This window comes from Xiphophorus couchianus, chromosome 1 (genome assembly GCF_001444195.1).
Source record: "Xiphophorus couchianus chromosome 1, X_couchianus-1.0, whole genome shotgun sequence".
Classification (NCBI taxonomy): domain Eukaryota; kingdom Metazoa; phylum Chordata; class Actinopteri; order Cyprinodontiformes; family Poeciliidae; genus Xiphophorus; species Xiphophorus couchianus.
The window spans coordinates 16565101-16578479 of NC_040228.1; the positions used below are offsets into that span (position 1 = coordinate 16565101).

General features: G+C 38.6%; 1 protein-coding gene across 1 annotated transcript in view; it reads left to right on the forward strand.

Annotated features, from left to right (window-relative positions):
- lgr6 (leucine-rich repeat containing G protein-coupled receptor 6) overlaps positions 1–13379 on the forward strand; it is a 48916-nt gene that overhangs the window by 17201 nt on the left and 18336 nt on the right. The window contains exons 2-3 of the mRNA XM_028026781.1: positions 3914–3985; positions 12194–12265. Coding sequence (XP_027882582.1) covers positions 3914–3985; positions 12194–12265 — 144 coding nt within the window. The remainder of the gene's footprint in view (positions 1–3913; positions 3986–12193; positions 12266–13379) is intronic.

The following is a 13379-nucleotide window of genomic DNA, read 5'->3' on the forward strand; positions in this document are numbered from 1 at the left end:
GCTTTAATGATTGTTCTAGAATGCTCTAATAAATAGTTTGCTAAGTAGATTATTTGCACACGTACAATAAGCAGCATTGAGGTGTGTGTGTGTATTGTTTCCTGAGGCCACACAGATTTTTGGTGTGGTACATGATGTCACACATTTTTTTGATATGATAACAGTGGCATACACTGAAATTTTGGGGGGCACCTTGTGCGGCACATGGAAATGCTGGATGAGTTGGGAGTGTGATTTATTTATTTTTTTTTAACATGAACAGCTTGAACGTCATATATATACCTTTTTCATATCTATAGCCACATGCTGTCTGATTCATGTTAACCATGTTTTAACACTCTTGTTTTTCCTAACAATCAAAACAAAGAATAGTATTAAACAAAAGACGCTGAAGAATTTTATGTGATTGGGTTTTCAGTTTCAGAACAGGAGATATAAACTAGCAACTCCATTCTGAGTAAAGTCACCCCTAAGTTAAATATGAAGGCTTCATCCCATTGATGATGCCCTCCTCAATGGGATGCAGATAATGCTATTCAACATGGCGACGAGAGAACAGAAGAAGGCTGAAAGTGAGCATTAATGAAAATAGACATTTTAATGATGGTACAGGAGAATATCAAAACATTTTTAACAATAATAAAAAAAAAAAAGCAATACTGTTGCTGCTGCAAAATTGAGAGTTAGCAGGACAGAACCTCCGGGAATGACAAATCATAGAAATCTTCAGACTGAAATTTCTGCAGAATATTTACTCTCCAATATTTACAGACTCCCCCAGAAAAGGACACGTCATTTATGATTCTTTCCTTGTGCCAGGTCTCAGCTAAAAAGTAGGACAAGCTCGAGGTTTGCGCAAACAATCCTGCTACCGAGAAAGTTTGGTTCACAAAGTAAATTGTGGTAGTAAGTTGACCCGGGATAACAGCTATCTGGCTTTCTGAAACCAAAAACCCAGGATATGCACATAGTTACCCAGGAATTAACTCAGGATTTTTACACTTATTTCACTTCTGAAACGGGGCACCAGTGTTCAGGTGTGGCACGCAGCATGCTTCTATGTCCACCTATCTGCTTTGAGCACTGTGGTTCACCTTGAGAGAAGTGTGGCTTGTCATTGTGTGTTTATAGGGGAGTGTTGTAATATAGGCTTTTAAGTCCGGAACTGCTACTTGGGCCACACAGTATACACTGCAAAAACAATCAAAAGGAAAAAAAACAAACTATTTTGTTAGGGCACTTTTTCGTCCAGTAGAAAACAGACTGGTGCTCTAGCACCACCTAGTGTCTATGTGTGCATGCCCCTGCCTGGAAACTGTGTTATGATTTCAGACTTAACATTTGTTACACTTGTTGCACCGTTCACCTGAAATGAGAGCAGGAACAATATTTAACACAAATGCAGCAATGCGACCCACAGTTACTCTGAAATGTTCCAGAAATCCTAAATTAGGTAATCTTTTGTCTTTTGGCAGGACAAACATTAATGTGCTTCACATATTAGGTTATTGTGGAAGAAGGTCTGTGGGAAAAGGTGATCTGATTAGACGAGAGCCGTATACAAATGATATAAAATATGTCACAATAAAAATTACAGATTTTCATGTTTCTTAGTTTAAAGTTAATTATTAATAATAGCATATTATTGCACCTTGATATTTGGGGATTATCTAGAGGTCCTGTAAAAATAGCTTGATCTACTTCTTTTTCAGCAATGTATGCTAAGCCGACAAGGGACAATGCATCTGGTTTAATGAAAACCTTGGGGGAAAATTAGATACAAGAACATTCATAGGAAGGCTAATAAGTATTCAGAAACTTTAAAGTTTCAGAGAGCTTAAACTAATGACGGCACACACTGCAAAATCCAATAGCTCACCAGAACCTAAGAGTCGGATATTTAAATAGGACAGGTAGCTCTTTTCACTACATTTTGAGTTTTTAATCTTTGGTGTTTATCTGGTGCCTTTGATTCTAATTTTAAGGATTTATGGGTTCAATACAAAGACATTTTCCATGCACTTCAAAGGGGATTAAGAGCTTTTTTGTCTAAATATTTTTAAAAAGTCAATCCTTTCCAAGGGATTTGCTTATTTTCTTAAGAATTATTTAAAATTATAGCACCATGAAAGAATATTTTCACAAAGTATGTTGCATGCTTTGTTTATGCTTTATCTCAAATTTCGATCCTGCAAGATTTGGCTTTCAGGTGCTAAACTTAATCAGTCAACTCATTTCTCAGCTCAAGAGAAAGACTGATAGAGAATGTTGCTTATATCTGATGAGGCAACATTTCAAGGTGCCTGGGGTCATTGGAAGTATACAGAGAGCTTGGGTTACACAAACATGTCGAACAAATATCCTGTTCCTTCTTAAACATTTTCCAAATTTTATTGAATGTTTCTGTACATGGATTATTTCCGCTGCTTTGCAGTCTCCGTTCCTCCCTTGTTTCATTGGCCCTATCCTACTGAACAGCACCCAGTGTCAAAGCATTTCATAGTGCTCCATTTGATAAATCTGTGCAGAGCTTTAGGTTTGGCTCGCAACCAAAAATCCAAATGGTGGGGGCTGTGTTTCTAATAAACTTTATTAGCCAAGTAGATTAAAATTTGATGCACAGAAACTAAAAGAATGCATGTTATTCATTTCAGTTGAATGTGTTTGACGATTAGAAATCTCTGACTTCAGCTCTGCTCACATATGCATCCTTCACAAATGCCTTAAACTCTATGTAGTCAGAGCCAAGAGTCTTTGTAACAGGAAATTCCCATGCAAAGGAAAGTTGCATGCCATTATGGTATCTTCATAAGAAAGTAATAAATGCAAGCAGATGATGTAAAAAGGCAGACAGAAACATTAAGAACTGGCTGCTCATCCCCCCCAAGAAAAGTCCACCTCATCAGTTAGAGTTGAATGTTAGACTCCAATCAAATGTCCAAATGTCTACAGTAGACAGTTGCCTTAAAGTGATTTGCTCAGGACTCCCTGAAAGTTAGCTGTAGATCACACGTATGATGACAGATCTATTCAGCCCCCCGGCCAGCTTGGTTGATTAGACAAACAAATAGCAAGAGTGTCAAAACTCACAACTGCAAAGCGCTTCCGAAAGCACAGTTTACGCTTGCTAGCCTGGTGGTCTGCCATTATGAGCAATGGTTAGTGTCATACACATATGCAGGCACACACACAGATGAAGCTGACTCTCAAAGACTCAAGCAAGACCCCAAAGGGCCATGAAAGCACAGAACTGGTTGCTTTCATTGTGTTTATCAAACAGACAACTTTACACGACTGGGGCCATGCAGATATACTTGTTCCCTTACTAAAGTCTGAATCATTAGTTTGTCTTGAAATGTTTTAAAAAAGGGTATTTGTATTTTGAAAGTTTCTCTATCTGTGCGTCCTACACTTTATTTCACCATAATACAGCTGCATCAACACTCACCACGAAACACCCATTCTCACGTTAGCATAGAAACAAACTGTGTCTGTTAGAGCAATGAACAAAGAGGGAGGGTGGTGGTCTCCCAGAAAACCTGAGGGGGGAAAAAAGAAGAGTAATCAGAGAGGGAGAAGGAGAAAGCAAGAGGTAGATATAAGGGGAGCCTAAGGGGGTCAGATGTGAAAGAGAGTAGAGTGAGACATCTGGAAAAGAGAAAAAGTCCACAGGACAAGGAGGAAATTGCAGCTGCCCAACTGTGATTCATTGGGGAAAATTCTCTTCAGCATCTCCCTCTTCACCCTTTTGTACCCCGACCTCTCTAACTAACCCCCCAACCTCTTCCCATCTTGCTCCTGCTTCAAATGACATTTTGCCAAATGAAAACACATTTTATCATTCGTTTTTTCCCCCCACATCACACAAATAATATAAGGTATGCATTGATGCTTTTCCATTTTGTGCCTCCAGGGATCTCAGTATGAACAACATCAGCGAGATCCAGCCCAGAGCCTTCCATCGACTACACCTGTTATCAGAACTGTGAGTACAAAATCATTCAGCTCACACTTAGCTTATGAAACCCCGCTGTCAGAATTTACACTTGACAAGAAACACACATTTCCTGAGCAGTTGATATGAGCAGACCTTGGAGATGGGGTTGATGGGTCTGGCTTGCCTCTGATCTCTCCCACTAAGAAAGTGCCTGCAGTAACACGCTAGTTGATTTTGGGATGGTGGTAAAAAAAAAAAAGGAACAAAAGGGAACCGGATAGTCACTCGGAGAGGGAATGCAGTCCTTAAAATATTTATAGGTTAGGTTTTACTATCCAAAGTACTGCTTTCGTCTTCTACCTTGAATTATTTTTCAGAGAATGCAGCAGAGAAAAATACACTTGTAGACGTGAGTATTAGCCAAAATAGACACATTATAGCTTGAGGTCAATTTAATGTAATTATATAAGCAGCACTCCAAGTTAAAAGAAGAATGCTTATGAGGAATTTTCAATCCTTAGTGTACATAAATATGATCATACACAGTTTAATATTTCTTGTCCCGTACAGTCACAGAGTATTTTTTTCCATAATGTCAATAATTGGATGGACCAGAATTTTCTTTGGCTTAATCCAGAAAACTATATTTCTGTGCATTTTTGTAAATGCACATTTTAAAATTAGGACTCAACTACATTTGTAAGGCTGAAAACTACAGAGCATGCAAAAAACCTAAGTGCTGTTATGGACCTACATTTAACTAGCAATAAATCAGTGTACTCACATCTTTAAACATTGCTATAAATGTTTAGTATTGAAGCAGAACATGGGAAACTAGCTCAAGCTTCTGTTTTCAGTAGGTTTGGTTATTGTCGACACAGGTGTTGTGCAAAATCAAAAGCAGGTAGGTGCAGCTTATTGAAAAATCCTACTGCCAAATGCCTCTGGACTAGTCATCTCTTTAGAGAAAGGTTTTCTTAGAGTCCACCTCCACGTCTATGCTTCTCAGCTCTAAAAGCAACTCCCTGAAACCAGAGATGTGCAGGTGGCTCTTTTACGTTACAATTAAAACACAATTGTTCACCCCAGCTTTCCAATGAATCCTCAGGACATTTTTAGACCTGTGTGCTTTAGCCCAAATCAATTATTGAGTTGGTTGAGCTATGGCTTTTTTCCTGCTGGTTTGGTTTCCTTTCATACAAAGATTACTCCAAGTGAACTAAATCACTGCAAACCGCAAGAGAACGTCCAAGTTGTTTATTGGTAAGGTGTGTCCAGGGCAGGAGTATCAGATGTAAATGCAGAAAGCAGATGCTGTGTTCTGAGCTGGTAGAAAAAACTGATTATTTAGTCATATAATTAGAGTGCTTCCGAGTACCATTTCAGTCATTCAGCTGAGAAGTACTGAATGATTTTGAGGAGACGTCTCAATGCGTTGAGCTTTGGAAAACAGAAGTGTGACTTTCATTTATTAGTTTGCCTACTGTACTGGGTCCTGGCTAAAGGAAGGCATTTGGATCATCTTTTCCATCCACATCTGCTATGACACCTGAAGGAGGTGGTCTCAATACGTTGGCATGGAAATCTGTTAACTGTGTTCACAAACTGCACCAACGAGGGAAATTAGTCAGAGCTGGTTTTGATTGTGAAAATATTATCTTGTTTACTTTTTTAGTTTGTTTTTTAATCATGTATTATGTATAATTGGTATTTTGATGCCAAAAAAACCCCAAAAAACTATTATATATGGATTAAATTTCTTATGAAACTTAGCTGTGCTTAGTTTGGTCAGAACCAATTTGTTTTGTGGCAATAGATAGTTTAAAACTTAATGAAACTGTTGCTTGCTGCCCCAGCCCAGCCTTCACAGTCTTAGGAGTACCTTCAGATGAACAAATCTTTAATGTTTTGGTCACTAATTTTAATATTTCCACACAGGTGTCAAAACACTATTTTAAATATATTCAAACCTATATGACATAATGTTTATGTCTTAAGAAAGAAAGTTTCTAGTATAAAGTGTGCAAAATTCAGCAAAGAAATTCCCACAACCTTTTGAACGTAGACTCCTGTGGCATTGCCGATATTTGATCTGACACTCAGCACATTTAAGCTAAGTCCCTGTTTAAGAAAAAAATAAAAACAGCTTGAAAATTTTCCCTCAGGTTGTGAATGTGAGCATGTCACTCTTCTCAACTGTTTTTTCCTTGAGTCCTGCAGTGTGTGCGTGTAGAGGGGACATGGAGTATGTGTGTGTGTGTGTCAGCTTTGTGTGTTTGCACAGCACACTGTTTTCTTTACTAATTCTTGCAGCTGCAGTCTGTGAAGCATGAGATGATAGTCATGATGGTGATCGTGGAAGGAAAGAAGAATAACTGAGTAACCACTTGTTTTACAAATGCAATTCTGAGCATCTGTCAACCAAAACACCTTAAAGAACAGATATTGGTGTTGGTCGGACAATAACAACCACACAAAAGGGGGTTATGTTGAACATAGAACCTGACATTTGCCTGCCCTTGGAGAATTAAGGGAATGCATTCTTGGATTGAGCCACACCTGCAGATTTTGTCTAGAGCCAGTATTCTAAATGTTTTACAACCCCATTGATCTCGCTTCGCCTCTATTGCTATGAAATTCTGACACTTTATGGAGACATTCAGCTGCTGTGTACTTCTTCCAAGGAGGATGTTTCTACTCTAAAGCCAAGGTATGTTGCTTGGTCATTTCTGGAAATGTGCTGAGATGAGGAAGATGATAATAACGGTGTTCCAAGGCAGGGAGAAATATAACATAGTTTTTTGGGGGTTTTTTCACATCCACTTCTGTCTAGACAGTTTAGAGAGATGAGTTAAAGCAGACAACTGTAAAGCAATTATAATGAAAACAACTTATAGTGATTACCAAAACAAACCAATGGTCTAAGGTGGGCTGGTTTTGAAACAGACAGCTTTTGAAGTGGGGACTATCACACAGGATGGTAGCAGAAGGAGAGGCGAGGGCCAGGCATGTTGTGACTGGTAGAGTGGTAAACTGTTTGATGTTGGGCTGCACCTTACTGCCTGCCCCCCCTCTCTCTGTGTTTCCCTCCCTTCCAATTAATTCTATAGCCCCCTCTGTTCATTTCACTGCAGGTTATTACAAGCTGGAAATCTCTGCCTTTGATATTGCTTTTCTCCTTTTTGCTTTTCCCACATTTTTACGAACCAAGCAAAGCAATCAATACAAATCCGCTTTTGGCAACCTACTTGAATCTAATGCAGAAGAGAGAGAGAGAGTCAGATTTGAGAAGCTTTGGAGTGTCAATGAAAAATACAGCTATTAAGCAGAACCATTTTTATCTTTTTGCTCAGTTCTCACCCCTACGACACGAAAGTACGAACATTTAATCTCTATTAACCCAGAAATCAGTAATTACATTAACATGCAAAGCAAGTAGAAAATCTCACCAGGATAAACCTGCGTTTGATTCACCGTAGTATCAACACTGATACTAAACTGTTTGTGCAGTTGTTGTCTTTCAAACCCTTTCATTGCCTCTAATTGCCCTATTCTTTTTAAGCTTTCAGTTAATGCTTTGATCAGTGAATCATCTCTTAATTTACACTCAGACCTCAGTGACACGCAGCATGAAAAGAATAAACTGAGAGGTGGATGGTTTAATGAGAGGGCAGAGATGCCCACGCTTAAGACACATTGACTGCTTACTTGTCTGCCTGATATTTCAAAGACATCCCCCTCTCTTCGGTTGTCTGCTCTAGTATCAAAGATGGTCTACCTGGTTCTCATCAAATTGCAACTAGGAGGCAGAAGGGGGATGGTTGCCCTGTAAAAAGCTCTTCCTGTAATCCACTTTAGAAGGCGACAGTGGTTTCAGCCTATCATCTTTATCAAAGTCTCCACACACTGTGGAGCCACAGATCACATTTCACTTTTCCTTCTGTGTTTGGCTCTCCACAAAATCACCAGGTTTTGTCAAGTTGCATTGTATGTAGCCATCAATCAGCTACATTTGGTATTTTTACAATAGAACGGGGACGATTTGACACCCTCACCAGATTTTCTGCTTTGTGTTTTATTGGCATAGGAAGACATGTTGCCTAAGGCAAATAACTCTCCTGCATCACCTTCCTACCCATTCATTTTTGTAGTAATTTTAATTTGACCACCAGGTGATGTGAAAAAAAACTAAGTGGGTGTTGCAGCTCCCACTCATAATGTATAATGCAGATACCACTGTTACCAACACAGCTCCTACTTAAATTTCACAATCGCCCAATACCATCCTTAAATCCAAAGAAATACTATGAAAGTAAAGATGATCTCAACTCATGAAATGAACTTGAAACAGAAACATGACCTACTTTCTGATTAAATCAGTAATTTTTTCTGACCACTGGGGTCACTCAAGCATTCAACAGACATATGCCTTATGCATATACATTAATTAAAGAAGTGACAGAAACTGATATGCTACAAGATCTGTTTTATGGCTCTAGATGCATTTTTTCAGTACTCTAACAGACACAATGTGACAGCAGCCTAACATGGCCATATAGGAAAAACTATTTGACAAAGCAGCTGTTCTTTCTTTTTCTCAAATTCAATTTTGCAAATTTGCATTTTTAAAATGATACAAATAAAACATGACTGCTCCATTTCTTGGTCTAAAACTAAGTTGTTATCAATCTAGCCTTGTCTTGACCACAAACAGAGCGTAGAAAAATTCATCCAGCCTCGTCAAACAGCTTCAGCAATCACTCTTTCTGCAACGCAGTTAAAATGTAAGAGGAATGAGGTCGGGAGAAGAAGCCAGAGCTACCCTGCTCTACTTCTGTACGATAAGATTGTCTGCTGATAAGCCAGGAATATGATGCGGTCGGGGTTTGAGAGGTTATGATATTGGCTTCGTTGATGCTCCAGGTGCAGCCCACAGCTGGGACTATCAAGGTCAATTAGAAGTTCTCATTTTAAAGCTGCCAACATGACCATTTGTCAGCAAGTCTATCCCTGAGAAACACACAGCCTCTCACACAGAACAGACACTCCTGCTGTGTATGTTTTACTCCCACAAATTTGGAGGTTAATGGCAGGTTAAGTGGTTGACCTTGGGAGTGAGCTGAGGGGTCAAACACCAGTAAGGTTGCTACAGTCAGAATTTTACTTCTATGTGTCACAAATGAGCATGTCCAGATAGAAGACACTGCTGTGCAAAATGGTGCGTTCTCAGATAAGTCCTGTTTAATCTCTCTGTCTTCTTTCATCATCAGCTCCCATCACTCACCAACGCTCTGCTTTTCTTCTATCACTATGCAAGATTGGATCCAGAAAAAATGATCTTGTTTTTCATCCTTGCTCTCTAACTCTTTAATCTGTCAGTTTGTTTATTATTCTGAGGCAATAAGTGATACGTAGGATAATCAGCAGTTGGCACGCTTCAGTAAAGTCCTCGTTGATTAGCGCTGATAGCAGGGTGGTCTCATCTTCATGAAAAGCAGCGCCACTCCTGTTTTTCTCTCCCCTTTACATTTCAACACCACTGTCCTCTGTTGTTTTATATATAAATCATTTTAGCAGAGCTGTGCCGAGGTGTAGTTTTTAATCTATGCAGAGCAGGGGCCAAGAACAATTCTAGCAATCCCCAAATCAAATTAAAAGCAAAAACAGCCGGAGCTCCGGTTTGACAAGTGCAAGGCGCCTTTCATTAGAATGAGATTGATGAGGAACGACTCAAAGCCCGAGTGTGGAACATTCACTCAAACATGCGGTCCTTTACACACAAAAATGCACGTACTCATACCATGGAAAGAGATGGTCCATGGCAACTGTCAGTGTTCTGTTGATGTTGTTTTTTCCCCCCCTTTCTTAAATATCCATCTTCAATTTTGACACAAATTGTCTGTTTGACAAAGTCTGAAAATGAAGAAGGAGACAAAAGGCTAAAGTGTAATTCCAGACTGTTAATTTGGATTCTGTGGTGTAGTTCTTTGATAGCTCACACAAAAACATAAATACAAGGCTTATTATCTAAAACTTGAAATATAATATAATTGCAAGACTTTGATGCAATCATTTATTTTTCATCCAGTACATACACCACTGATCTCTACTTGTGAACAATAAACAGCAATTAGCTGACTAGCTGGTGTGTTTGTCATTTTATGTACAGTAAATATGTATAATGACAGAAAATTGGCTCTTTTTTGAGAATATTAATATTTTTTCAGAGGAAGCAGATAAAGCAGAGCTTATCACAGCATCTCTTACATCTCTTAGTGTCCAATCAGAAAGAGGACTTGCATCAGAAATCGGTGTGATCTTTTGGTCAACAGTGTTTCTTTACCTGCCTATATCCCGCATCTCCAACAGCTTCACCACTTGATGGTTCTGATCACTTCCGTTAATGCTTTGGGTCTTAACTTAGATTTATCTGCCACACTGTCAGGAAACATGTTTCACTTTGCCAACTGAATATTTGCTGTCAGTCAGGACTGATAGTATGTCTATCTCAATTCAAAGATGTTGCTATGTTTCTCTCTTGCTGTTGTACATGTTTCAACTATACTTGCAACTCTAAACTATCGATTATATCAAAAAGACAAAAATTAGCAGCAAGAAGGAGTGCTGCTCAGTCTCCATTCCCAGGCATATTTCATGTCTTACATCCTTGCTTACAGTCATATGGTCAACTGCCTGCAGCAGTTCATCATGACGACTTCTTAATTATCTTCCAAACATCACTGAAGGTTATCCTAATCACGATTAAAATCAAATCCCAAGGATTGTTACAATTGGCGTCAAAATACACATCATTTTTCATACACAAGAGGGGAGACAGCATTCTGGAAGACAATTAAATATAAACTAAGTTCAAATACTGGTTTAGATTTGTTTTACAATTGCGTAGAGCTTTCAACACTTCTCCCTAGAAATGTGACTTTTTAATTGCCTCAAATAGCAATCTTATGCAACAACAAAACCTGACACAGCCCAAGGGTTGGAGAGCTTTCGTTTTTTGAGAGACAGTAAAACCATTTGTTGTAAACAAATCAGACGAACGGACAAAACTGAACTTCCTTTTCTAGATTTCATAAATTCAGGGACCATAGACCACATGTCTCCAATGCATTTTCCGTTGACATCCAGACGCTGTGAGGGACATTTAATCAATCACTGTCAGTTGAACTGTAGCATTAAGTAACTGAACTGTAGCTATTATAACTTTGTATTTTATTATACTGATGCACATCTTTTTTTTTTTAGTAAATCTAAGTTTTATAATGGTCTTACACTGAGCTGAGTTTGAGATTTGGCTTTTGTGATTGGAGTTGTGCAGTTCAATACTATGCAGTAATAATCATCTGTGATGCTGACAGCAACATCAGATGTCAGATGAAGTTTTTCCTGAGTTCTCCTTCATTACTGAATGGATGATAGCATGTTGGAAAAGCAGACAGTCCTTGATACTAATATTTCAGTACATTGATATTCATGTTGCAGCTTTGCCAGACAAAAAGCTGCTTAGCATAAAGCTGCACCTGTAGAGAATTGGTCTGATTTGGAGGAGGGTGCCAATGACTAACCTTTAGCGTATGTGTGCATGTGTTTAATAAAAGTGGGTGGTCTTGGGCTGTGAAGAACCAAATCTGTGTTTAAATTGCGATTCCAGCTTGTGACCTTGGGAGTTAAATCTGTTGGACTGAATGTTATTTATTTGGATATTTCATACACACACTCGCAAATGACCATTAGGTGCTGTGTTTGATAAACAAACTGATTGGATTGCTTGTGTGAATGTGTGTGGTTTCTCTGCCGTGCTGTCCTCATGGACCCTCAGAACGGGCCCAATTTCTCCTCAAGGACATGAGAATAGGCACACATATTCACATTGCACATGTGTTTGTGTGCACAAACACTGCATATGTCCCCACGCACATATAATTTCTTGCAGTGCACTCAGTTTTTACTCACTCATCGGAGCTCCCAGGATTGGTTAAGGTTTCAGTTTGAGTTTTCAGCCAATAGTAACCACACAGAAAGGAATCAAATATTGTTATTTGCATACTGCCCCAACTGTAACCCCAAAGTTGTAAATATGGAATGAAGTCATATTGGCGGAGCCTAATCCAAAATCGTAGAGGAAAATAAACGATAAAACTGTTCATCTGAGACTTGTACAACTTTTTAGTTAGTGTAGCTATGGTTGAATTTTTACTTTAAAAAGGCTCTTTTCTAAAACGTATGTTTCTCTTCCAGACGAATCTCCGGGAATCAGCTGAGGTATATATCAGGCAGCGCTCTCCAGGGTCTTCACAACCTCAGAGTTCTGTAAGTAAGCACCTTATGTCTTAGTCCTGTTCTGATATGGCTTTAACTTAATCCAGTGCTAAACAATCTTGGATTGTTCTGAGAAGCAGTCTTCCTGCCTGAAATAAAATGCACTGGCCATGGATTGTTAAAAACAGTTAAAGTTTATGGATTGAGAGAGACATGGTCTGCTTATAATTCCCTTCAAGTCCTAAACAAGTTTAAGTTTCAAGACTGGATTTATGGACAAACACACAAGTCTGGCCTTCCAAGTCAGACTTCCCAACAGGACTGCACCAAGTGTCAAAAAATTTCTTCAGAACCTGTTTAAAGCTGTTTTTTCTGACACTGCAGTTCTCATCCCATGCATGGTCAAAGTACAAGTCAGCAACAAAGCACATAGTACCTTTGGACGTGTGGCATCCACTGAGTTATGGTCATATTTCCTGTGAATTTTTAAAGGTTCTAAGGAGGTTTTCACAAGCAATGGCAAGCAGCCCGTCTTTGGTCTTGGCTCGGAAGATTTGGGGTATTTATGCCACAAAATATAAACTTAGCTATTTACACTGCAGTTTGAAATCTGAGGAAATTTGGAAAGAAATAAGGCAAAGCGGTGTATATTTTAAGATCATGGTTTGTGAAACCCTCCAAGATATAAAAAGTCTACCAGCCATAAATTCAACCGATACCAATTAAAAAAAACAAATACATGTCTAAAGGTTTTCATTCACACTACGACAATGAAACTAACTTCAGAAGTTAGGCCTCAAGGCAAACAGATTCCTTTCCAGGATTCTCTTTGGAAATGTCAACATCTCAAATGCTGTGTTTCAACGTCTTGCAAAATTATTCAAATTCACTTGATCCTTTTACATTTTTTTCCATGTTATCACAGATTTCAGTAATTCAGTAATATTTCATATTATAGAAAACAGAAGATCGATTTCAAAATTGTTTGTTAAAGAAACGAAAACTTGTCATTCATTTTTATTTTGCTTCTTTTTACTTCCAACCCCTAAATAAAACCCTGTGTAATCAGAAGTGATCTAATTAAGAAATAGAGTATGCCATTTAATCTCTGGATAAACACAACTGTTCTGTGAAGGTCTTAGAAGTTTGTTAGTGAAAGTTTGTG